Source organism: Andrographis paniculata, unplaced genomic scaffold (genome assembly GCF_009805555.1).
Source record: "Andrographis paniculata isolate CXL003 unplaced genomic scaffold, ASM980555v1 Contig43END, whole genome shotgun sequence".
Classification (NCBI taxonomy): Eukaryota; Viridiplantae; Streptophyta; class Magnoliopsida; order Lamiales; family Acanthaceae; genus Andrographis; species Andrographis paniculata.
Genome location: NW_026137577.1, coordinates 2276769 through 2304666, shown reverse-complemented (window position 1 = coordinate 2304666; position 27898 = coordinate 2276769). Strand labels below are relative to the sequence as shown.

The 27898-nt window shown below is 34.5% G+C and overlaps 3 protein-coding genes across 5 annotated transcripts; all 3 read right to left on the bottom strand.

The window, feature by feature from the left end:
- Positions 1-1353: 1353 nt before the first annotated feature.
- LOC127251285 (uncharacterized) lies at positions 1354-6727 on the bottom strand. Its single transcript, XM_051274928.1, has 13 exons — positions 6523-6727; positions 6230-6431; positions 5714-5788; positions 5446-5547; positions 5335-5366; positions 5002-5115; positions 4757-4871; positions 4451-4641; positions 4228-4344; positions 3988-4068; positions 3512-3744; positions 2824-2863; positions 1354-2230 (listed from the first exon to the last, which is right to left on the bottom strand). Exons 1-13 carry the CDS (start codon positions 6694-6696, stop codon positions 1658-1660), a joined length of 2049 nt encoding a protein of 682 aa, XP_051130885.1. The 5' UTR covers positions 6697-6727; the 3' UTR covers positions 1354-1657.
- A 4474-nt stretch (positions 6728-11201) lies between these two features.
- LOC127251262 (maltose excess protein 1-like, chloroplastic) lies at positions 11202-13658 on the bottom strand. 3 transcript variants are annotated; one of them, XM_051274884.1, is made up of 10 exons: positions 13405-13658; positions 13131-13304; positions 12763-13053; positions 12593-12682; positions 12408-12509; positions 12195-12313; positions 12062-12124; positions 11927-11988; positions 11645-11843; positions 11202-11467 (listed from the first exon to the last, which is right to left on the bottom strand). In XM_051274884.1, exons 1-9 carry the CDS (start codon positions 13615-13617, stop codon positions 11761-11763), a joined length of 1197 nt encoding a protein of 398 aa, XP_051130841.1. In that variant the 5' UTR covers positions 13618-13658; the 3' UTR covers positions 11202-11467; positions 11645-11760. The 3 variants fall into 3 exon arrangements, with proteins under 3 accessions (XP_051130841.1, XP_051130842.1, XP_051130843.1); XM_051274885.1 differs by having other exon boundaries at positions 12763-12996; XM_051274886.1 differs by lacking the exon at positions 11202-11467 and having other exon boundaries at positions 11697-11843; positions 12191-12313.
- Positions 13659-14764: 1106 nt separating this feature from the next.
- On the bottom strand, positions 14765-26578 carry LOC127251241 (uncharacterized). Its single transcript, XM_051274853.1, has 4 exons — positions 25627-26578; positions 17839-19545; positions 16882-17724; positions 14765-16595 (listed from the first exon to the last, which is right to left on the bottom strand). Exons 1-4 carry the CDS (start codon positions 26522-26524, stop codon positions 14818-14820), a joined length of 5226 nt encoding a protein of 1741 aa, XP_051130810.1. The 5' UTR covers positions 26525-26578; the 3' UTR covers positions 14765-14817.
- Positions 26579-27898: the final 1320 nt, after the last annotated feature.

The window sequence follows — 27898 nt, the reverse complement described above, 5'->3', positions numbered from 1 at the left end:
TTGGCAGCCAAACTTATTCCCTTTTTTGTATCTAGAGTTTGTTTGTTTTGTGTTCGATTTGAAGAAAATATATATATATATATATATATATATTTGTTTTTATGTAAAATATAGAAAATTGTGCATATTATATTAATATAATGAGTGTATGATATATTAATTTATTTTTTTAAAAAAAGTATATAAAAAAAGTTTTAAAGACAAAAAAAAAAAACAAATCCTATTCCTTACTATTTTTTATAATATTTATATTTATATTCATTTATTTATTTTTATTTCCCACTATTTCACCTCTCCTCTTAATAATGCTAAGCCCATCAACTTTTAAAGTAATAGTTTTTGTTTGATTATAATTTTAAATTCATTTGAAATAAAATATAAATATAATTTTTTTTGTTTGAAGTAATGCTTTTATTGTAAATCTTAGAAGTGAATAGTGATAATTTTATTTTGAAATTGCAACAAAACATACAGGTAATTAAAAAATATTGATATTTTTGTAGTATTAATACTCTTTAGTTTTGTAGTAAATTAAAAAATAATAATATTTTATTAATCAATAAAAATAATAAGAAATTTTGATATTTACTGATGTACAGAGTACTTGTATATCTAATGATATTTTTGCATTAGAATAATAATTATTTTTACCAAAATTGAAAAAAAAATATTTTCAAGTGGGACCGACAAAAATGTAAAAAAAATACTTATTGTAATTTTACATTATGATATATAATTACTAAAATTAAAAAAATGGCTAGACCAAAAGAAAATAAAAATTAAACCTAAAAGGTAGACTTAAAGAGTATTACATTGAAAACACAAATCATTAAAAAATCACATACAATATTATTTTTCCTAAAAAGTTTAAATTTAAAACATTCCAAAAATCTATTTATTTATTTTATTCAATTTCTCATTTTCCTTTTAAAAACATTAAATCCGAAATATATATATATATATATAACAAGTTGATTATATAATTTTATTTAACATAACAATAAAAGCATATGTTGTGATGTATATGGATTTACACGTATCTGTCACAATAATAAACGAGTCGGGTTAATATTGAAATTCTCAACTTGAATCTGACACGAAATTCGATTATAATATATTAATATATATATATGTAAAATAATTATAATTTAATTAATTAATCAATATATTACTTTAAACTAAGTTTAACTTCAAAATAATTCTTAAGATAATTATTGTAAACATTACACTAGAACCAACAAAAACTAATATAATACGACAACATGACAAAAAATAATTGAATTTAATAAAAAATTTCAACTCAATTATGTATACTAATTAATATAAACCCAATATGATAATAAACAAATCGAATTAAAATTAAATTATTTAATCCATTTAAAATATTCAATTAAATACGAATCGACCATGTTGGCAACTCTACTTATAAACTAATTATAACATGTGACACATGAACATTATACTAACATTTGTATTATGTGCTTTCATCACTGCTAAAATTGTATAATTCAGCCATGTTATACATAGATCAATGATTTTATCTATAAAAATGACCAAAATTCAAAACACAAATCAGCTAAATTCAATAATTGCGTACCTTACAAATACAGGAATGAACTGAAGGAGGAGCACTTGCACTGCATCATCAACTGCAGTGTCACGGCGGCAGCACAACTTTCCGGCAGAGTACGACATCGGAGATACTCTTCCCGTGCCTGTCGATCCTCCGAGAACAGTTCACTCCGCCGTCCAGGATGTTGCGGACGACAACATTCATCGAATGGATCCCTCTAACCTCGTAGATCTCCACCCTAACATGCTCCTCCATCCATTTATCTCTTTTTTCTATATCTTCCGAGCTCGGAAAGGATGTCGGATTCACAAGTGTCGACAGCGCTTCCTTTACCCATTTTTCTGTCACAAGTGACTTAAGCCTCCGAAGATCGGGTGGATGGTGGGGAATAATCGAGAAGTTCAGGTCATTTCCTTTGTCGCCGGCCCGGCTATGAGCTATGTCATACAGAGGAATTTGTTGGCCAGCGGGAGCAGGAGATTGGCGAGTTTCTGGAATGATCGGCTCGTGGATTGAATTTCCGAGGACTGTTGTGGACTTCGATTCTGTTGTAGGATTATTCGGCTTCGTAGGTGCAGGGTAGTTGCTTGAAGCAGTTGAGCTGAATGGTTCGCTTTGGGCTGCCGATATTTGCCAATGGACGGATTCGCGCTCTACCTGTATGATCGAAATTCAGGTTTGTAAGTGCAGAGTTGTATAATAACCATCTTTATCATGCTAAATCAAAGCAACCTTCGATTGATGAGACAATAGTCAACTCGAAAAACACGAGATTTAAGATGTAAGGATATACAATGTCTTGCAACAAATTGCGAGGAGAAACGATAGGATTTAGTAGTACTAGTAGAAACATGGATTTGCCGGTTTCATAAGATCCAAATAAAACATGCACGCTAACCGTCACTCGATGAAAAAATAACAAATAAAATAGCTATTATCGTAACATGCTGATTAGCCCCAATCAACATATAAAAAATAAGTAGACCTCAAACTAAATACTCCTTTCGTCCCAATTCAAAGTACCATTTTATCATTTTTGTAAATCTCATTTCAAACTATCTATTTCCTATTTAAGAAAAAGTAATCGTACACATTTACTCGTGTTTTGTCTATTGTTCGATCGTGTGTTGTCAGCACTGTAACGGCCGTTTATTCATATATTTATATATATACACATGAAGCTGCAGAATACCGGAACACAGAAACACATACAGAGAGAGGGAGGGAGAGAGAGGAGGTGAGGGGCTTACCAATTCCTTTTCAAGAATCATCTCTTTCTTCCATCCAGTGCTGCATCAAGTTTATTTAAAGAATAAAGGTAAGAATACATCGAAGAATGAGAATATATATATATATATATATAGATAACTAACTGTAGTAACATCTCGATTTTATTTGATGAAAGATCATTCATTTCAGGAATCTGAAATCCTAAACTTCACAATATAAACTATGAAATAAGGAACAAAGAGGGTCTGGAAAAACATCACACAAGAGAGACTGAAAAATAGTGCAGGAGGAAAATTTTCGATGTCGCAAACTAATTCTCATCTACAGCTTTAATTAACACCACCTGCTAAAAAACACTATATGAATAAATTTCTGTACTATAGAATCACTATCATCTCCTTCAGACTTGAATTCATTCCAACACATATCAATGTAGCTACTGGTTAGACGATATAGTATTTTCATTAGAAAAATAGTATCAATTTTAAGATATTTCGAAAATCCCTTAGGCATGCCAACAACTCAGATGATATAATCTTTTCTAGACAACAACAACAGACTGTTTTCTGAAAATGAAATCAAATGGCTAAAAATACAAACATTAACACAGTCGAGTGCTGGTGCTCACTGTGACTTGTTTAACGCAGACTTGTAAAAAACGTGCAGAAAAGAACCAAGCACAACTTAAAAGGGAGCGAAAATAGAGACCTGATACCACCCCCACCAGCAGGTCCATTGGTGTATAAAGCTATGAACTCCTTCGTGAACTGAATTGCATGCGCCTCGTTCTCAAACAAGCCATCCATTCTTAATCTAATGTCATTGCTATGCTCTGATATGACATCACTGATGCATGTTGCTTTTATGCTATCCATACCTATAATATAGGAAATAATAAGACTGCTTGTACCAGGGTATGATTCTTCCATCCATGACCTAACCTGAAGCCAGAAAAGATTTAACAATACCATGGCTATAACCAAGCATAGTAATATCTACACACACACACATATATCATATATATGTGTGTGTGCGTGTTGGTGTATGTATTCTGTTGCCTTTTTATGATCCTACAACATAAAGTATATATTTGTAAAACTGTATCTGTAAGTTCTCCTTATATTCAAATACTTTGACGAAGAAAAGACTACAAACTCATGATAGATATATGTGGAGATGCCTACCAGAAACTCTGCAGCTTTTGCACGTTGAATAGATTTGAGACCTCCATAGGATATCTCACCCCAGCCTTTCCATCCACAGTCCTACAAACAACAATAACAAGCATGAAAAGCTAAAATTGTCACCTTTCTACATCCAACGGTGGAAAAAATCAATTAGAAAGATAAATACATAATGCCACGAATTTCGCTTTTATCAATTTCTTCCATCTGGTACTTTGCAGGAGGGAATGGGGAGGCTACCTTTGATCTTAGTAGCAATAATTTTTTAGGTACTGATTCAGAAGAAGGCTTTGCACCAGAACAGAGAACTCTGCTATTTGACAGCGGATGAAATGTAACATCACAAAAATCGACAATCTGTGGATAGAATAAAAAACACATTTGAGGTTCATTTGAGTCTCTGCTACCCTTAATCAAGTTCAACAACAGTTGTAGTTAATTCTAATTTAGAACCCAACCTTACCACGTCTGGGGTTATATATGCACTGGGATCCCCAACTTCATAAAGAAGTTGTTGAGCGCACGTGTTAAAGTCGAGATATCCTCCACTGCCTTCTGATTTTGCTACACAAACTGTGCCATCATAGGTAACTTCAGCAAATGGAAGGGACAAATTGAGGAGTTCTTGGAAGGGCATGTTTCGGTGTTTATCACCTGGAATATATACATACAAACATTTATTTATTCAAATAGTACAAAGTAACAGAAATGTCAAATGCAGCTTATCCATTCCAGCTTTAGCACGGCAGCAGGCTTAAGTATAATGTACCTGGATGCATATAATATCCTCCTGTGAGTTGACAACCACATTCCAGAAGGTGGCCTGCAAGCGAACCTTGTGCCAAGAGGTGCAACTCATCCCAGTTCCATCCTAATTCGAAAACCTGATCACAAAAGAAGCCATTCATTTGGCAGAAGAACAAAATTTGGAGCCAAAACAAAAGCTACACAATAAGCCTAAAATGCTCGTGCAATAGCAATTTTTTCGCAAGATAATGCAATTAAACTTTATACCATTGGAGCTAAGAATAATGAAGCATCAGCAACCCTAGAAGTAATTATAACATCTGGTGTGTATTGCTGCAGACATTCAACAATAGGAGCTGCTCCGAGATACACGCTAACTTCCTGCACAGAGAGAATGTTTAGATACAAAATGTAAAGGCCATGAAATAACAGTAGGGAGCTATCCTCTCCTTAAGGAGTTTTCTCTAGTATCTTAAAACTAGAATTTCCTAGGTATAAAAGACTCAGCATTTAACTATAGAGAAAGTGTAAAAGATCATAATCAGATGCAACAACGATGGATGTGACTCACGGACAGAGTAAAGAGTGCCAAAATCTTACACCGTCTACATCTTTCTGTTTATTGTCCGGTCCTGAAGGTGTGAACAATGTTAGTAACATAAATCTAAAATTTCACATTATTATTCATATCTTTTGCAAAGAAATCAATACCTATTTCAGATACAGATGATTGATATGCCACCCCAACGCTTACACTAATTCCTAACTTTTTTGCAATTTGTAAAACCTCTTCTTGTGCACCATATGGACTCTCTGCCGAGAAATACAATTTACAAAATGTATGATCATAGTCAACAGATTGATAGGCTCAGAGTGACACAATTCCAGAACTATGAACACACCAAATAATATGGAAAAATACTGGAAAGAAAGAAAGTTAGTTCAGTCAGAATTGAAAGATGGAACACTTGATACTTACTAGCACCAATGTTAGTAATAATGCGGACACCCCTCTCCACAGCTAGAGGTAAAAGCATTTCCATCCACTCCGAAACTGCATAATCGTCAATAGTTTTCATCACTACATAAAGGCACACTAGCACTTTAATACAACTCGATAATACACTAGCACAATGGCAGTGAAATGTCCAACCATCAATATTCATTTCTCTTCATTGTCAAATATTCAGTCAAGCAACTCGAAAATCAACACACTTTACTACCAAGGAGCCAAGAATACACAATAAATCATATACACATATACAAAATAAACCATATACACATATACACAAGATCTCATCAATTGCAGAAACATTTGCATATGCATCAAAGAATAAAGAACTTTCAGCTAAAACCATCCAATTTTCATAACAGAACAATCTCCTAAAAATAAGATTCTGAAACTTTAAGCCATAAATCATCGAATTGAAGCAACAAACAAAACATAAAGAATAATTCAAAGTCCAGAAGTTCAAATTTGAAAATTTAAACATACCGCGAGGATCATAACCTTTGCCGCCGGATTTCACAGCAGCGCAGCGCTCCGCCAGCGTGCGTTCCGCCAAACATTCCAGCACCAAATAGTCCAACTCCTTCACTCGTTGAAGCAATTTCAGCGCGGCGGGTGGCCTATCGCCTCCGAAACCAGCTCCGCACCCTACAACAACCTTTTCCTTCCTTCTCCGCGGATTCAACCTCTGCAGTTGCCAAAACAGCCGAATATTCGCTAAAAGCTACGAAACTGAGTCCAACAACGCAAGATTAAGTAGAAAATAGGTACAAACAAACCGGCCTAACAACGCAGTCGTGAGTCTCCATTACAGTGTCCGCCATCAGCCGCAGCCAATCCTGCAAACATCGACAAAGAAGGATGCTCCGGAAATCTGATGGAACAGGAGAATTACATCCCGCAAAATTAATACTAATACATAGACGGAGCGCCGCCACATCGCTATCTGCCATACCAAACCAAACCAAACGTGCTTCTGTTCTGTCATCGTTATCCAATCATCAACATGGTTCTCTTTACACGTATATTTATCATTTTTGTTTTTAATTTTACTACTCATCATTATTATTATTATTATTATTATTATTATTATATTACTCCTGCGTCCTATTCAAACAATGACATTTTCTATATTTCGAATAGGCCCAAAATAAGGTTAGCATTTATTTAATAATTGTATTATTTATCTAAAATAAATATCCTTATAATTTATATTATATTACAATTCATTATAATAATATTTAAAAATCTATGTCAATTTTGCACCAGAATAGAGAAAATATTTTTTTTCTTATGACGTGAGACGTGCTACCACGTGGATATGAAGACATCGATTACATAGTGATAATATTTTATATATTACATTCCTTCACAGCCAATTTATATTAAGTTTTTGTATGTTAATTTTGAATAACAAATATTATATCGTAACGTAGTACAATATTTTTAATACTAAATGTAATGACATTATAAAAAAAAAAAAGTACATAAATATAAGAATATTTTTTAAGCAAAATACTATAAAATCCCCATGTTGTTTGGTGAATTTGCTGAAAACTTGTGTGATTCAAAAATTTCATTTACTTGTGTTTTCTAAAATATTGCAAAAAAATACCCCACCTTTAATATTTAACGGAGATTGTATTGCATGCGCAATCAATGTGTGTATTATTGAAAATTTACATAATAAAAAAAGAAAAAGTACAAAATTACCCATCATTGTCCTATAATTTATCTAATTATCTTTCCTTTCTCCTCTGCACGTGAATTTGAGAATTTTTCAATCTCACTGGATTTTCTTCATCTTCTGATGATAAGTCAGGTTGTGTCGTTCCGCTTCAGCCTCTTCTCTCCACCGCCCGCGCAGTCTCAATGTCACCAGCATTTTTTTTTTTTCACTTAGGCCCAAAAACCGACTCGCTCAAACTGCTAATCCAAATTTGCTGCAGTTTTGTGTTGTTATGGGTTGGATTACGGGTCTGATCGGGTATGGTTTTTTCGAAATAGGGTTGGCAAGACCTCGACTAAACGGAATTGGAAATATGCGGTAAGATATTTTTGGGTGATTTTCATTACTTTTATTTTTAAGAAATTTATTTGATTTAATATTAATTAAAATTTATTGTTTCAATTTGATTTTTTTTTAATTCTTAATCGAGTATGAGCATTAATTTATTTTTCCTTCTTAAATTTTATTTTTGTGTGTTTGAATTGAGGATTTTTAGACATGCTATATATATATATATCTGTGTGTTTGTGTGTGTATTGAGGATTTTTAGACATGCTATATATATATATGTGTTTGTGTGTGTCTATACGTTGGAGATGCAACTTGCTGATAGGGCTACTTTTGTTATTATTTACCGTATTTATTTTAAATTGAAAATTTATGATATATTTTTCTAATTTAGATTGACACCAAAAATTGATGTTATAATGCAATTTAAATAAGAGGTGAGTTGCAGAGTATATTTTACACAAATTGAGAGAAAAAATATATAGATAGAGAAAGTGGGGAAGGAAGAGAATAATTAGGTAGATAGAGAAAGAAGAAGAAGATGCGGAAGCGAGGGAAGAAGAATACGAGGAAATAAGGGAAGAGAGAGAAGAAAATATGGTGCAACGAAGAACATCATGTACAAGAAAGAAGAAAGGTAATTTATACAAGGGCATAACGGTCCGTGCATATAAAAATTTAACACCATTAGTGCAATTTAAAAGGAGGGGGCAAATATACAACATTTTAAAAACGACAATTTTATGGAATTTTTGGAACACGGGGATTTTATGCTATTTTGCGTTAAAAAGTTTTTGGGAGATCCAGCAAGAAAGTATATATATTTCTATTTTGGGACGTCTAATTACAAAGTAAGCATTTCATTAAACGCCTCATTTTTTCCCCAAATACCTTTACTTTACATCACATTGTTACTTTTACACCAAAGAAATAAGGACAAAAATGTCATTATTATTTTTAACTACCAAATATTATTAAAATATTATTATTTCTTTAACACCGCACCAAAAGTAAATGCTTACGTGAACAGAGGGAGTATTATAATTCTAGTATTTTTTTCTTTACCCGAAGTTATTGTACTAAAGATAATCGAAAAAGACGACGTCAAATTAGTAGTAATAAATTAGTCGTAATAAATTTGAATAGTAAAAATTTTGAATTTAAATAGTTGTATGATGTGATATAAATAGGTGTTGATGTGATGTTTTGAATGTAAAATTGATTTTTAGTATAATATAAAAAATAAAAAATAGGTGTTTAATTTGATGTTTTTTGGGAAAAAAAATTGGATGAATAGCGTAAATCCAATCCAATCCCCAAACAAACACACCCATAAAAGTATATCATGTAGTTTATTAGAGCATGTGTTGTATTATTAGTTCGTATGTTGTATTTATATTATATTAATATAAAGACAAAAATGTACAAAACCGAGAGGTGGTTTCACCAAATCTCTTATTATTTCAAAACAGTATAATCAGATTCCCTCGTAACTTCATAAATTCTTTATATAATTGATAACTATTGATTTTGACGTATTTTATCATTTATAATTAATTAATTATTTATTTATGTCGATTTTTTATATTTTTTATATTAATTTATTCTAATAATTGTATTTATTGCATATTGTTTGTACAATATTTATTTATTAGTTTTTAGGTGTATTTTATAATTATTTTGGTGTATAAATAATTTAATTGATGTGTTTATTGAATTATATTTTTAGATATTATTTACGTATTTTTTAAGTATTTATAATTTTGGTTAATTAATATTTATAAGTTGGTATGTTTATGTAAAATTTTTTTTTATTGAGTGTTTATTTTTTCTTAAGGTAAATTAATGCCTCAAAACTGTTATGAGAATCCAAATTTGGTATCGAGAGGTGAAAATGGCTTCTAGAGCCAAAAACATCTGCTAGCAAAAAGTTAACTAAAAATTTCAACACAATTGACAGAAATGTGAGCCTATGTTTATTTTTCGGCAGCATTTGTGTTTGTTTGGAGATTTGGATTTTGAGTTGGGATTTGAACAGTAAAAATTTTGAATTTGAATAGCTGTATGATGTTATATAAATAGGTGTTGATGTGATATTTTGAATGTAAAATTGATTTTTAGTATAATATAAAAAATGAAAAATAGGTGTTTGATTTGATATTTTTGGGGAAAAAAAATTGAATGAATAGTGAAAAAAAATTTCAATCCCTCAGTCAAACACACCCTATTTATTCTCCTTTGTTAAATCGGTACTCCGTAGCTGCAATTACATTCCTTCCAGCTATACCATTTATTATCCCAGTGTATTTTTATTCGACGACCTTTTAGAAGATAGGTAATTATCGCTAAATTAAAAATAATGATTTTAAAGGTAATTATTTATGGGTGATTGTTGCTAAGCTCTCTTGCTCATCATTTTGTACACTCAAAATATTCAATTTTTCTTTCGAGCAGTGGCTGTGGGTTCCCGCATCATAAAAAAAAAAAAAACACTCGATTTCCTCCATTTCTTCCCTTTCACATTTTTATCCAGTTTAATAATACGAGAATTTCAACTTTGATTCATAAACAAACTTCTTTTCTCTCTCCCTCCCTTTTTTTTTCCCTTTTAATTCCTTAATCTAGAGTATAATTTTATATCATGTTTTTCATTTCACTGTTACCCAAAATTTTCATGTTCACGCTTGAATAATTTAAGTTAAATTTTCTACAAATGTTGTTGAAGGGCAATAAAAGGGCAACTATTCATGCTTATGCTTATGATTGTGTTGTATTCATTAACATAGATGATGAGGTGGTTTGTAGCATCTAATGCGCAGGAACTTTGTTGACTTTTTTATTTGTGACCCAAATTTAATCCCAATGAAAGGGAAGTATCAAAAAGGTAGAATCACTAATGAAAAGGTTGGGATAATGATTTATTGGACATATGTGCTTGCCTATCGGGATGACAACGAATTTTCTTTTAATTAATGTTTTTCGTCAAGTGTCACCGAAGGTTCATTGTAAATCTCATAAGATCAAGTATATCAACCAAGTCAAGAGTTGGACTTATGCGAAAAAGTATGATCATTCTTGTTCCTCCGAACCGTCCTGCAATTCTATATGTATTATTCGCTAGCACACCATTGTCATCCCGTTCATTTTATCCATAAAAAAATCTAGCTATTAACAAACACACAAGTGAGATACAAATACTTCCTTCCATCTTCTCCTATATACATATATTTTATAGTTGTTTAAGTTAGATTTAATTTATGCGAATTTACTTCATAAGTTCATTGCATTTTTCTTAATTAAATATAAAATTCGACCCGAACATTCACCGGTCAAAGTGATTATCAAACACCGAGTCAAACTATAAATGGATTCTTGAGTCACATATGTCTATTATTAATAAATTTGTACAACCACACTCTAAATTTGAATAGGAAAGTCACACAAGGTAAATCTGATACTTCATTGAACACAAAAACACTAGCAGAGCATTTGTAATTGCAATTTTGCTCATGCCGTTATAACATTTAATTTTCACATTTTGTTATGCCATAAACAGAAATAAATAACTAAAAAAAATAAAATAATAAAAATAAAAATAAAAATACAGACCTTTGAGAATAATAGCTTCAACCATTTCCAAGATACTGGTTGTATTTATGCTGAAGCTACCATTATCCTCCCCTTTGTTGTTATTATTCGATATGGCGCTGACAACACATCAAATATAAATAGGCAGTGAATGAACTATAAATCAACAACAGTAGTTTTTCTAAAAAATATCACCTCAAATGCTTATATTTTCAATTTTTTTCAAAATTCCAAAACTTTCAAAATTTATATCTAAACGAAAACGTTGTTTTTAAGCGCACTGCACAGAAAATTACCTCGCAACGGTTGAACTGATCGATCCTTCAGCCTTGGCGCAGCTGCAGTATTCCTCGAACATTTTGTGTCGAGCAGCTTCACCGAGATCTTTACTGAAACTCATGAAGAAGGACAGTCAAGGACCAATAATAAGCTCCTTCAATGAAGCGATAGGCGAACTGAGTCCATGAGCTTCCATATCTTTCCAGAACGCCATTCCTGAGACATCACGAATTCATTCATTAAAGTAAAATTGTACAAACAATGGCGTGAACGAAGGAACAGATAAACATTATAAGTACCTATCCAGGCAAGAAAAGCGACAGTTGAAGCCCAAAAGAACTCTTTACTGATACAGTTGAAGCTATAGCCACAGCAGACAAAAAATGAGAAACAGAGCAAACCAACCAAAATTTTACACAATGATCGTAAATTACCAGTACAAGCATACGAGATTTCCCCATCCGTAGAAGAAGGATACCCAATTCGATCCGGCAAACCTACAAAAGACTCATAGTTAATTCCTATCACAAAATATCTTACAAACGGAGGAAGGAAAAACTAACCAACCACATTAAATCGCGAATGAACAGAGAGCGTGGGATAAAAAGTCCATTGCCAATCAAGGCCAGCAGCATCGAGACAGCTGATAAACCTTTTATATTTTCGGGATTCATGAGATTTGTCCACTGAAAAATCAAGAATAAATCTCAATTGTTGGAAATTATCGACAAACCACAATGAGAGTAACATTAACATATCTTTGAAGATGAGAAAGGTCACCATTTGAGCAACAGACATCCACATTAAAAGAAGAGTGGCAGTCCATCCCGACACCATTCCAAGAAACTTCACAAATTTCTCGGAGAGCTTACCCATACGATGCTGAAAAAGTTACAAATAATAACAAATATTTTCGATTTGAGCAACTATTTCCCCCAATTAGCAATCAGCTGTGTAATGCTCACCATAACAACAGCAAGAAGAGCAGTAGCAAATGAGATTATCGAAGGTAAGACAGTGTTAGGGACGTAGGGGACGAAAGTCGACCACATGACCTGAACAAGAACAGTGCACATGAAAAACCATCGAAAGAATTGTTCTACAACAAAACCACATTTCGAATACAAAATTTTACTTGAGGAAGTGTGGAGAATCCGATTACTGTAACAGCATCTTCCCAAATGAGCCAGATTTCCTCATCAAGCAGACCAAAATATTTCAGAAAATTTAGAATGAGACCAAATGTAACCATTACAGAAACAACAATGAACTGAAGAAGAGGCATAGCTTCTGCCATGGCGAGCTGCAGCAAAACGATATATCTAGAAATGACTCCCACAGTCTGCACCGCCATTGTTTCGATCTCCATCTTATTGAGAAAGTACAACGACAAAGAGAGATTCGCAATCAATCCAGTGAGCACGCCCTAGGTTAAAATTGCGCGATTCAGCCCTAGGTAAAAGCAAATACCTAATTAATAACAAAGGTATTGAGCTCCATTACCAGCCAAGGAACGGCGAGAAGCGCAGACTTGTTCCCTGCCAGAAGATTCCGAGCATTCAATACGATCTGCGGCAGCTGCATCAATAAAATCGGTAGATTCGCAGCTCCGGAAAACTTCGCCGTCATCGAGTTCCATTGCTCGAAAGTTTCGCCTCTTCGAGAACGCGCTGGCTCCTTCATTGTATTTTTATCATCGATTGATTAGCAATGGTAACTGCACCAATATTTTAGTGGACGATTAAGAGCTGAAATTATTGTTCGAACTTGAAGTTACCTGACTGATGGAATTGGCATCTTCTGAGGTTAGACATGAAAATGTTTTGAACGCCTCCTTCGAGTGAGGTTTGCCAGCTATGGCGAAGCTTCGTCTCAAATTTATATGAGAAGAGGATGCCAATGCCAACTGCTGAGTGAAAGAGAAGGTGTTTGATATTCGACAAGGAGATGGAGGCAACCAACAACCCAAGAGCGACAAAGAATCCACCATTGGAGAAGTAAGATTCAGCAAGATTCAGGACATTCAGCTATTTATTGACCCCCCTCTGTTAGATACGCATTTTATCCATAATTAAAGTCCATCTCTCATTATTATCATTATTACATGCGACACCTTTTCCGGTCTTTCCTCGTAACTTAGGCATTTTTATTTGGAATAAAATTTACTAAATTAAAATACACTTAATAAGTTTAATTAACTATAATAAAAAAAAATTTATTTTTATTTTAATTTTATTTATCTTTTCAAAACAATAAATATTTTTATTTATATATTAAAAATTTCTATCACTTTTATAAATTAATTTATCTTAATTATAATAAATAAAAATATTTTTTAATATTTTTTATTACAATATAATTTTTAAAATATTTAAATATATATTTTAATTTTTTTTATCATATATATTAAATTTATTTTAAGATTATTAATATTACTCTATTCGTTCTATAATTAAATTTTTATTTGTTTTTAAAAATATTAGTATTATATTTGGATGTAGTATGAATAAAGTAGAAATGACTAAAATAACGTATTAGTACGCGTGATATAAAGGAAATGACATTTGTGTAAGTATTTATAATATTACGTAAATAGTACCGTTAGTAAAAAAAGAAATGGATAATGGAATAAATTAAAATAAAAAAAAATAGATAATTTGTTATATTAATTATATAAAAAAAATAATATCATAATTTTATTATTATTAACTAATTAAATATTATTTTTTTAAATAGCACGTGACAAATAAAATAGGTCAGTATCTTGAAATGAAAAGTGTATTATTTTTTATTATTTGTTGACTGATAAAATGCAAGACCGAAAATGAGTAACTACTTGTATTGAAGTGAATGTAAAGGTATGTTGAGAAGAAAGGAAAGATTTGCAGATGGATGCATGTTAGTTATTTTGGTATAATCGAGAATTATTCTCAAGCCCCGGGATGCGATGTCCTCCATCTTAATACAAATAATTTCCGGTTTTTTGGCCTTCCTGCTGCTGCATCTCAGTTCACGTAAATTCAGCACATGATGTGCATTAAATAGGAGAATCCTTTTCGATTTAATAATCATCGAATATGAAATTCAAACAAAAAAAGAAAAGAAAAGAAGTTGATATATAGATGTTCTGTATCACATTGTATCTGGTAAGCATAAGCATAACGATAATCTAAAAAGTAAAAGCAACATTCTATGACCGCACAATGATCTGCACATGTTTATGGTTCAGTCTCATATCTCGCTGCAACTGATATATGGATAGACGGGAACATTGTATTATTTCCAAACGTTCCAAAGGTATATATGGACACTCGTCCATATCAATTTCCCGAAGGTTGTCTAGGTTTGCAAGGCAGAGGACTTTGAGACGCCAAAAACCACGACCAAATCTCATAATATCATCCCTGTAGTACTGTGTACGAACCAGTTGCAGGTGTAACAAATTTGGTATCATCCCCAGCATTGGCATCGGGTCTTCATTGAATTCACTATCGAAGAAGCTCAAGCTGGAAAGACTCGCCGGAAATTGAGGCAACGACAGTTCTACTCCTTTAATGATAACAAGTTTAGTTAGCTGCTGCAAGTTAAGAATCCATTCCAAGGAATATTCAAATGCTAACTCCATAGAAACAAGATCCGTCAACTCGAACAACAAGTTGAAGAGCTCGCTGGCATTATCACCCCTCAACAACTCCAACCCCAGTTCGCGTAGACTTGTCAATTTCGCAAGATGCTCAACCACAATGTCTTTAGTCGAAACAAAAGCAAGGGTCTGAAGATTCTTCAGCGTGTCCAATCTCAAAGGCTTCTTGCAACTGATGTTTCTTGGCATGTAAAGATGCCGCAAGCTATCCAATTTCCATAATATATTTGGGATTTTCATTCTTTTGTTTATGGACAAATCGAGCGTTTGAAGGTGTCCAAGCTGGCCTAAGGATTCCGGGAGCTTTTGTATTCTGTTGTTGCACAGTCCGAGGTACGTCAATCCAATCAGCCTGCCAATATTCTCAGGTATAGTTTTCAATCCTAAGCCTCCAAGATCAAGTACCTGAAGATCATCTCCAAGCCTCTCCCAAAAACTCGGTGGAATTTCATTATCACTTTTCCAATCAAACGGTGCAATATCTTTCAAAAAGATCCATAAACACAGTGGCATATTCTTTGTAATGAAAACAGGATAATCCATAGGAGCGTCCCGCAGGAAAAGCGAGCGAAGGTGTGGAATTGGAGTAGTGCTTAGTGACATCAAGCTCTCATTGTTGCTGTTGATGACAAGATGGCGGACTTTATCCAAAGATTGATTGGAACAAGTCTCATTGTTTATCATGTCAAATCTTTCTTCTTTCGCTATTCTGATGGATAGATCATGAAGAAGATCATGCATTTGGTAGAAAAGAACTTGACCATCGTAGGATAATTTTGAGGCAGAAACCATATTTCGGTTTTTCAGATCCTGTAAGCAGCTCCTTGCTCTCTCCTCCATTGTCAGATTTTCTTCCTGTGCAAAAATGCCTTGTGCAACCAATAGTTTTATCAATGTTCGTGCATCGATCGAAGAACCTTCCTCGAAAATACTCATGTGTAAGAAACAGGACTTGAGTTGCAGAGGCAAATCCCAGTAACTCAAATTCAAAATTATATCAACAATATCTTTCGAAGATTCCTGTAGTGTAATTTCTTCCAAAATTCTTTTCCACCCACTCACAGATTGTTTTTGCTGCAACAGTAAGCCTGCAATCAAAGTGATTGCTAATGGCACACCATGACACTTCTCCACAATTTGGTGTCCTATTTCCTCCAGCTCATAAGGACATTTACCATCATGCTTTTCTCTGAAAGCTGACTTCATGAATAATTGCCAACTTTCATCGGGACTGAGGCCGTTCAATTGGTGGACATAATCAACATTCTTTGAATTTTCAGGAACATGTCGACTTGTCATCAACAATATTCTTGCCGGACCTGTTTCTGAAATGCATAAAATTTTACTGTGTCAATCCATTTAACTTCATCCTAATAATACTAATAGCAATAAAGACAGGAATGACAAAACGATATTAGAGACAACAATTATGACGCATACAATGAGGGCTGATGGAGTGTTCTAAATAGTCATTTGAAACTAATTCCATTGTTAAACTAATCAATGAAGTTCAGCTTTAAAGACTTTGTATCTATCTATCTGTTAAAGGTTTGTAGAGTGGTAAAGATAGCATATTAGAAATCAATCAATAACTAATAGAGAAGCACTAACCATTAGCTTCATCTGGAAATATTCTCGTGAAGCATCCCCAATCTATATGTTCTGGAATATTGTCGATTACTATGAAACAATTATTTCCCCGCAAGATTCGACGAACTTCATCCTCTAAATCATGTGAATCGGTCTGACTACGTTGCAATTGCCAGATCAGCTTCCTTAGCAGTTCATTATAGCTGAAGTCACGCGACAAAGTAACCCATGCTCGGTAACCCTGATTGAACTGATGATGATTGTACAGTTTTCGGGCTAGCGTTGTCTTTCCAACACCACCCCTCCCTACAATGCAACTTGTGGAAAGGCTTTCTCCTCCATACTTGAAAATTTCTCTGAGTAGAATATCAAAATCTTCTTCCAAGCCTTCCATGGTTTCGTCTAGTTTAAGTTGCGCTGTAGGCATGCCGGCTCCCTGATCAACGCCAAATTCATATGTATCTGTCGAAACCTCATTAAACTTCAAATCCAATTTCATACGTCTTTCAGCGATGATGTTGAGCCTTTTGTGGATGGATTTGATCTCCTGGCCCACTTGGTACATATGGTATGCATGCTTCGGAAATGAAGCACAATGGCTCACAAGTTGTTGTCGCCTCCTTGGAGTGTCGACTTTGAGATCCAGAGTGTCAGATGCTACCTCTCTAATGTCGGAGATCCACTTGCGTATCTCCTCATTCTCTGCTTGCTTTTCAGCTGCATCTTTTATGAAAGGTACTATTGCCAAGAGCTCATCTTTCAGATATTTTGCCCGTGCGTCGATGTGCAGCAGGGATGACAGCTTGTTGATTGCCAGAGAGTCTAGCTTCTCCACGGCACGTGAGATGGCTGCCTCCACCACACCTGGTCCCAATTTACTTTCAATCAGTAATGTAATATATCAAGAGATAAGCTACAAAAGTTTATATTTTCTATCACAAAATCATTTCAGTTAAAAGTATTCGAAATTAGCATTACCTTTGAGCTTGGATGCAATTATGCTTGTCCCTGATATCTTTAAATTTTGGAGATTAGCCTTTATTCGTTGATCTTCATCTTCAGGAAGAATCCTTAGATCTCCACAGTCTCTTATTTTCAATTCTTCGAGCATTAGCAATCCTTCCGTTTCTACAAATATTTGTCTCAAATTCGAGAGGCCCACAAGGCTGAGGATTTTGAGCCCAGGAAATCCTTTATTCACAATAACCATCTCTTCACCAACAAATGAATCCGAAAATAGTTTGAGGCACGATAGATCTTGTAGCCTCCCGAGTATTGGCATCGGATCCTCACTGAGATTTGTACTAGACAATTTCAAGCTGCAAAGCTTCAGCGGAAAACTTCGGGGGAACTCTGCTAGTTTTCCAAATATTTGAAGTAGTTTAAGATGTTGCAACTTACTAATCCCATCCAAAGACAAGGCATGCCCAAGTCTCCACGATAACGCCAAAGAAGCCAAATTTTCTAACTTAGCCAATGTGGAAAGGAGTTTGCTAACATCGACATCTCCAGCTAGCTCTATTTTCAATTCTTGTAGACTCACCAATTCTCCAAGATGTTCCAAAGAAATGTTTTTGGATGAAACATTCCATAGAGTTTGAAGATCTTTCAGTGTGTCTAACTTCAATGGTTCCTCCTTACAAATGATTTCCTGAGGCATGTAAAGATGACGCAGGCTACGCATCTTCCATAGAACATTTGGAACGATCATATTCCTATTTCCAGATATATCAAGTGTTTGGAGATGGCCAAGGCAACCTAACCATCCTGGAAGCTTTTGGATTTGGTTCTTGCACAATCCAAGGTATTTCAATCCAAGTGTAGAGCTAATTTTCTTAGGCACTGTTGTCAGTCCTAAGCCTCCAAGTTCGACTACCCTAACGCAATCCCCAATCCTTTCCCAAAAACTCGGTGAAACACAATTATCACCCCATGAGGATGCTTGCAAGAAAAGTGAACGAAGGTGAGGAATTGAACTCTTCGAGGACATGAAACTTTTGTTGTTGCAGTGGATGGAAAGATGGCGAGGTTTATCCAAGGACTGATTCGAAGTATTTTCAGCGTTCAAGATGACATCAAAATTGATTTCTTCCTTTGCTTTTTTGAAGGATAGTTCCCAAAGAAGATCGTGAACTTGGCAAGATTTAACTTGATCATCTTTGGTTAATTTGATAGCTTGGACCATGTTCCGGTTCATAAGCTCATTCAAGTAGCTCTTTGCTATGTCTTCCATGGTTTCCTTTCCCTTTCCTTGTGAAATGATGCCTTCAGCGATCCACAACCGTACCAATGTTCGAGCATCAATAAGAGCATCTTCCTTGAAAAAGCTTAGGCACAAGAAGCAAGACTTGAGGCGCGGAGGCAAGTCCCAATAGCTCAACTCTAAGACTGAACTCACACTATCCTGCCCAGTTTCCAAATGAGATTCGATGTCTTTCCATGCTCTCACAGACTCTCCTTGCTCCAACAATAGGCCCGCCATTACAGTGATCGCCAATGGTAAACCATGGCACTTTTCTACTATTGTTCTTCCAATATTTTCCAATTCCTGTGGACATTTGCTTGCTTTCTGGAATAATTCCCAACTTTCATCACCGTCTAAGCCAATTAACCTGTGGACATAACCTGGACTTGGATTCATGATGTTGGAAGTGCGGCTTGTCATTAACAATATGCTTCGTTTATCTGTCAACATGGCATGTTCATCACATTAGTGTCAAGATTTTATAATATAATCCCAAAGATTAATTGATATTCTTTTTTCTGAAAAATATAAGCAAACTTTTGCTATGCTCTCCCGACACTAATTTTCAATCGTGATTTTCCAATAATAATAATAATAACACAAAATATTTTACACAAAAAGTCAAAAAGTCATTACAGAAAAACAAATATTCAACCTAAAATAATATATAGTATATTTTTGACATAATTTCCCATACTACACAATAGAACTCATTTCATCCAAAAATGCTGCGTGAACAGAGCCTTCAAGTTTTCATGTTTTATTAAAAGAATATATATGTGGTCTTTAATTTTTCAACTTTTATTTGTCAATGTAATATCTAGTCAATTATTGTACATAAATTTTAGGATAAATATAAGGATTTCTCCATAACCTCAAGATCGAAGAAACAAAATGTTTCACAAAGAAACAATATTAAACAAAATGATCCTAAATATATAGGATAGGTACATTAAACAATATTCTATTTTTACAACAAATCAATCATAATTATCTAATCATATCCTAAAATTATCACAAATCAATCCTAAAATTTATGTACAATAATGGACTAGATATTATATTGACATTATTAAGTAAATCACAACCGTGATATTTTGTTGGTAATTTTAGGATAATTTGGTTTTATTTGAAGCTGATGTATAATGAGACTAACCAAACACCAGGATGAGGATGCATGAAGTGCGTGTTTGGTGAAACTAGTATCAATGTTGTAACTTACAAAAACATATAATAAAAGAATGGACCAATTCTAGAAAAGTACATGCCGCCAAACTTGAGAGAGGTGACACATTCCAAAAAGGTCTATCATTTGTTGAATCCTTGTATCTATTTAATTTTAAATTCAAATTTCGTACTTAAGAATAAAAGTATGCAACTCTTATTCCAAAATAGAACTTTCTTTTGAAATTTCAATTCAAAATTGAAACTTGAATTGAACCTCCAAGTTTTTTAAGCATCTTACTATGTATCCAAAATTCTTGATACATGTGGCAAGACATATGGTGGAATTATCATATTTAGAGAGCATGGTCAATGTTATTCAAAGAACTATCCATTTATTATCATGGTTACCTTACAAAACACTATCCTCACAATCAAATATCGTAATTAACTAACTATCCTGGCGAGTGAGACATTGAGTGACATGCCAACTAAGTTTGAAAAGATGAAGGAGGTGGATTTTCGAAGATTGCAAAATAAAATGCGTTTTCTTCGCACCACTTTGAAGGATTTGTAGAATATCGTCCTAAAAGGATGAAAGATGAAACCTGGGAGGTTGCACACTTTAGGAGCAAATAGGAAAACGATGACTACATTTTCCGTCGCCATATCTTCAATGCAATGCCGGATATTTTATTTGACATCTACAAGAATCTTGGATTTGCAAGAAAACTTTGGGAAGTACTGGAATCCAAATACATATTCGTAGTGATTTCAACAATCATAAATGACTTATGCTCATCTTAAGATGCAACACCACAATAAGTTGATAATGATTTTGGGGTAATTCAAAGATAGATGAATCTATATTTGTGTCCTCCATTATTGACAAACAAGTCGCAATCGTGTATGTTAACTGTTGAGATATTTTAGATATTCAGTTTTAGATTTAGTAGATTTATATCTAGATTTGATCTTATTCATAGATTAGATTAGTTAGATTTGAGTCTATCGAGTCTGTTTTGTATTGCCTATATATAGACTCCTTATTTTGATAATCAATAACACAATCTTATTATTTTCCCTCAAAATTTCTAACATGGTATCAGAGCTTATTTTTCTTATGCCGTAGATATAGCCTACCAACCTGTGTTTCTCCGAGTACATTGAACCTGGATTGTACCCGGAGGTCTTGTGATTTTGAAATCATGCATTTGCAAGTATGTCTTTCTGCAAATCTGTCTCGTCTACGATCTGTCATCCGCTGCTTGTCTGTTCTTGGCGTACAATCAGAAACCTGTCTGTCTGCGATCTGCCATCTTTCATTGCTTATTTGTTGCCGGAAATCTGTCTATGATCTGCCATCTGTCTGTTGTTTGTTCATTGCCTGCGTGAGATTTGATTTGTCCAATGTTTGCGATTTGTCTGTTTTCGGCTCCGGTGGTCATATGGTTTTCGACTCCGGTGGAGAGTCATCTCGTTTTCGGCTCTAGTGGAGCGTCATCTCGTTTTTTGGCTCCGGTGGAGTTATCTCATTTTCGGCTCCGGTGGAGCGTCATCTCGTTTTCAGCTCAAGTGGAGTCGTGTCATTTTCGGCTCTGGCGGAGTCATGTTGTTTTCGGCTCCGGTGGAGTCATGTCGTTTTAGGCTCCGGTGGAGTCATCTCATTTTCTGCTCCGGTGGAGTCATCTCGTTTTTTGCTCCGTGGTGGAAAGTCATCTCGTTTTCGGCTCCAGTAGAGTCATGTCGTTTTCGACGGCTCCGGTGGAGTCATGTCGTTTTCGGCTCGGGTGGAGTCATCTCATTTTCGGCTCCGGTGGAGTCATGTCGTTTTCAGCTCCAGTGGAGTCATGTCTTTTTAGGCTCCGGTGGAGTCATCTCGTTTTCGGCTCCAGTGGAGTCATGTGGTTTTCGGCTCCCGTTGAGAGTCATCTCATGTTCGGCTTCGGTGGAGTCATGTCGTTTTCGACTCTGGTGGAGAGTTATCTCATTTTTTTGCTCCGGTGGATGGAGAGTCAACTGCTAATTTTAATTATGTTTTCTTTTTTGCGTTTATATTCAAATTTCTTATCAAACTCAAGTTGGTTTCTGTTATACCATTTGAATTTGAGGGGGGATGTTGAGATATTTTAGATATTCAGTTTTAGATTTAGTAGATTTATATCTAGATTTGATCTTATTCATAGATTAGATTAGTTAGATTTGAGTCTATCGAGTATGTTTTGTATTGCCTATATATAGGCTCCTTATTTTGATAATCAATAACACAATCTTATTATTTTGCCCAAAAATTTCTAACAAATGTCACCATCCAACTTTTCAAAGAATTTACTAGACAATTGAAATCTTCAATTAGTTAATAGTGATTTGGGTGGTTATGATACCTCCGGAGTTGGGCCGTTGCTTGGCCAACTTTCGTGTGTACATGAGCCGGTATTAGGTCATTCAAAATTGATTAGAGATTAAATGGATTGAATAGACTACTCATGTCAACAATCCCGACATGCTTGGCTTGGCATGGCTTGTGGGCCGGGGTGTCACAGTTGGTATCAGAGCCAACCTGCAACAGGCCACAATCGTTGACCTGACTATGGAGGGGTCTAGCAGTTGACGATCCTTGGGGTGCAACGTGGACGTTGCATTCTAAAGTGAGGAAGGTTGTGACACCCCCAGAGTTGGGCCCTTTCTTGGCCAACTTCCGTGTGTGAATGATCCGGTATTAGGTCATCCAAAATTGATTAAAGGTTAAATAGATTGAATAGACTACTCATGTCAACATCCTTTTCGGAAGCCTTACTGAAAAAACTCTAGAGTTAAGAGTGTTTGCCCTAGAGTAATTTAAGAATGAGTGACCCCCAGGGAAGCCTCTGGGTGCGCGTGAATAAGGATAGAAATGACTCGTGTTGACCTATGAGACCAATCTACAATCCCGACATACTTGGCTTTGTATGGCTTGCGGGCCGAAGTGTCACAGTGGTTTTCATTCAACACCTTGTTCGGATACATTCAAGATCTATAAAATAGAAATTTAATTACAAATTGGCATTGTAGTAAAAATACTGCACATTGATAGAGATGGAAAATAAACATTATGACCCTTTGTTCTTTCAATCTATAGGAATCATTCTTATACTATGGCCCCTTAAAAACTATAACAAAATGGTGTGGTTGGATGTTCTATGCTAACTTAGACTTTTTTGGAAGGATCCATGTTAATGGCTTGTTATTTATTGAATAGGGTTTCTAACCAAAAGAACAAGACTGCTCCCTATAATTATAGTACAACAGACGACTCAACTTGTCATATTTAAGGTGTGGAGTTGTAGGACAGTCGATAGGGTTTCTGAACCTAAAAGAAACACATTAGATGAAAAGAGAATCCATTGCATATTCATCGGATAAACCAAGCATTGTAAGACCTATTAGTTCTATGTTATAGAACTCAATGACTATGTGTTTATACACGCCACATATCATTGGATGGCATGATGCTATCTTTGATGAGGCACACTTCACATTGATATCTAGACTGTCTACTAAAGTTTAATCCACTAGGTATATGATGACCATGAGGGCAATGACCACTACCTTTAGATGTCACTTTAGAAAATGGATAGGAAAAAAGTCAAGATGTTTATAAAAGCACTTAATCAATTGAGCTTCATAGATGCAAAAAGGACAAGAAAATCTACGTCATTTGGTCCCAATTTTTAGTAATATCTACTTTAAGGATTGAGACATAAGATTGGATCTCTACATTATTAGTATTATAATTTTGGAGATGATACAAGGATGTTTGAAGAAGAATTGAGATATCATGATGTTCCTTATTGAAAGGTGCGATCAATGATGAGATGTTCTATTTTGGAGAATAGCACTTGAGTGTTGTCATATTTGCCTCATAGGATGTACGCCTTTGGTTAAAATATGAATTTTTAAGATGAAAAATAAATTTGATTGAACTATCGACAAGTTCAAAGTTCAAACTTGCTTCTATTATACTTACAAAAATCAGGTTGAGCGAGTCTAAATAAATTTAGATGGCCATGAATAACTGGCTATAACAATTAGCACTCTTAAGACAAGCTAATAACTCATACAGTGGTGGATTTTGATAGAGTGAGCCATGGTGGGGATAAATGAATTTTTTTTCAATTCAACCCTAATTTAAGGTGGTGCAAGAGCCAATCCAACTAAGTTATTTTGACAACTTTAAACGCAATTTCAAAATAATTTTATGCTATTTTGTACAAAAAATTTCATACTTTTCAAAGTCTTTAATCTTATGTAAAATCAAAATATTAATTTTCAAACTGCCTCGAACAAAAATATTCAAACCCGACGCCTCCCTACACATGGTTCGTCTAGTGTGACTTTTATGTCGGACCTAGTTTGCAGGGTATTAGGTTCAGCGGGTTTACCCAATGCGCCTTTTTGGGTAGCGGTTGCGAGTTCCCACGTTATAAAAAAAAAAAGCAACTCCTAATTATCCTTTTCTTCCGCCTTTGATTTTAGAGACTTCTTTGTATAGTTCCCGTCCCTCTGTATTTATTCCTTCTCTTTTTTGTAATTGATATAATCAAAAGGCTCTTCTTACCACGGAATTTATGAATCTAGTACCTACCAAACTAACTATTACTCAAACTATCATTCGAACCATGAAGGGATAGGGCGAGCCAACCGGACGAGCAAGTCATTTTGACTATGACCAATTGTATATTAGTTAGTTATAATATTTATGCTTAGAAAAGGTCATGTTTGTAAAACCAATAATCATTATTTTATCATATATAGAAAAAGACTAATAGAAGCATTAAATTGAATCTATAAAAAATATTATAATATTTACTTTTAGAAAGAATAAGATTTTAAAATATTTAAGAATATTATCATTAAATGAATGTAGTAAGGCCAATGATAAATTAAAATCTAAAACTATGAATTGAAGTAACTTCAATAATAATAATAAGCAAGGTCAATTTTTTTAAATAATAACACATACAAAGTAGTCCCACTATTAAAACATGCAAAAAGGAGAGAGAAATTGATCATTGAAAGTGAAAATTGGGACAAGATTTTGGAAAGACTCAAAGAACATATAAGATAGATGTTCTTTGATAAGATAGATATTCTTTGATGTTTTGCTATTATTCATCAATAGTAACATTTTTAGAAAAACATCACATTAAATATATTTTTATTTTCATAAAAATCTTATAAAGTAAATTTTTGAAAACTTCAAAAGACTTTAAAACTTTCAAAAACTTGTATCTAATCGGAGCCATGCATTCCCTTTGGAAGTCGCATGCAATAAATAATTTTAAATGGATAACTTAAAGTAGATAACTAATACATACCTTGATTGGGAAGAACATCGCATATGTATTGCCAATGTTGTTGTTCCCACACATCGTCCAACACTATCAAGTATGGTTTCCCCCTCAGCTCTTCTTGCAACTCTCTCTCCAAGAACATCTCTGATGGATCCGTCATACTTGTCTGAAACAACAAATCCTCCATCTTTGTTTCTTCGATTTCGCGAGGTCTCAACTGCCTCACCATCTCCTTCAACACTTCCTTCGCATTGAAGCTACGAGACACGATCACCCAAGCTCGCCTCTCGAATTCCTTCCTCACTCTCTCATGGTTGTACACTTTCTTTGCGAGTGTCGACTTCCCCACACCGCCCATCCCAACAATGCTGGCAATGGAAAGTCCCGTCTTGTCGGCAAGAATTGCCTTTTGGAGTAGGGTTTCAACATGGCCTTCAAACCCTACCACAATTTTGTCTGCTTGCCAAGGAGACACGCGACGCTTCCTCTCAACCCCCTCCGACCAGGCCATCCCTGCAGCCTCGTCGAGACTTCTGATCCCAAACCTCGCACGTCTTTCATCAATTTCTTTGAGCTTTTTTAGGATTGCCTCGATCTCTTGGCGCAGCCTATCCAGGTGGTACAGATGCTCCGGAAGGCAGACACACCTGGTGAACAGACCCCCTTTGGTCTCGGCCTGTAGTGAGAAAGTGTCGATGGCATCTTCAGCATCATAAGCCACCTGTCTGATGTCGGATATCCATTGACGCACACTGCTGTCCTTGGTCTGCCTTTCTGCAGCGTCTTTGAGGAAACATTGCATTGCTCGGAGCTCATCCTTCAGCTGTGTCACCTGCGACCCAACGTTTCGCAGGGAAGACACCTTCTCGATGGCAAGATTGCCAAGCTTCTCCACAACGAATGAGAGTGCTGCTTCCGCCATTGTCGTCCTAATACTTTCTTTGTCGACCAATGCATAATTATGGTAAATGGTAAATGTTTGTTTTTAGAGTGAAGAATAAAGGAGAAAGAATGTGAACTCATTTAGCATAATTAAACTAGTAGGCAGTTGTTCGAAGTTGTCCAAAGTATTATTACAAACTTGAGATTATTATATTATTTAGGGATATACTTAACCTCTTAATTAAGTGTATTCTCATGCCATTATTCTTTTCGTGTGATGATGATATTGGCCTAAGATACTCATTAGAACTGTAATACAAAAGTCTGAACAATGTGTGGACCTTGACAAAAAAGATGAAGCGAAACCTCGATCTGTGGAAACTGCTAATTGCTGAAGCATCTCAGTTACGATATAGAGATTGGAAATAGCCATACTACATTTTCCATAATCCTATTACCAAATCTTGTGGACCTATTCTTTTTTATTTCATAATTTTGTTTATACTCAAAATTAGACTACTCGTTTGTCGATAAATAATTAATGACTGTGTTTTCCTAACATTTTGAATTTTTAGATGAGACGGTCATTTTGCATCTGACATGGTACTCAAGACCTACCGTCACATTTGCGGCATATGTATATACAAATTTCGGATACCTCCATAATAGACATCAAAATTTGAAAATATAAACAATAAATATTAATCCTTAATAGAAAAGAAGTACATGTAGCAAAGCATATTACAAGTACATATATAAATATTTTCAAAATATCAAGCAATCAATTTAATATTCAACTTCAAAGTCTTCATCCTTATCTAACATTGCGAGAGGACAATTTTTTTATACATTGTCGAGGTTGTAGCACCTAATTTAAACTATATAAATATATGTATTATTATAATATATGTTCTACTCTATAACCAATGTGAGCATGCCTTAACACAATAAGACTTAACCAATTTTCCACTAATGCTAAATCTAGATTCACAACAACAGTTGAAATAGGAATAAACCTTTGGGATGAGGACTAACTAATCTCCGCTAGTATTAGATTTCAATTAAAAAATGTTAGAACATGAAACTGAAATTCTCGGTTTCAATCATAAGGATCCGTACATATTTATAGTGATAGGACAACTAGTATAAATATAATATATTGCTTCTAAATATATTTTAACATCTCTCCTTAAGTTCAAGATATGATCGAACAAACTTGAATTTGTCAGAAGTGACCTAAAATAATATAGCCGAGATCTTTTACGTACGAATTTGAATTTGCCAAGATTGACTGAAAGTGGTATAACCGTCTACTGTATCAGAGTCAAAAGCAAAACTCTCAACCATTAGAGTTGGAAACAGGACTCGCTCGCTCACAATGGAACTAGAGTCGAAAACAGAAGTCACTCACTCT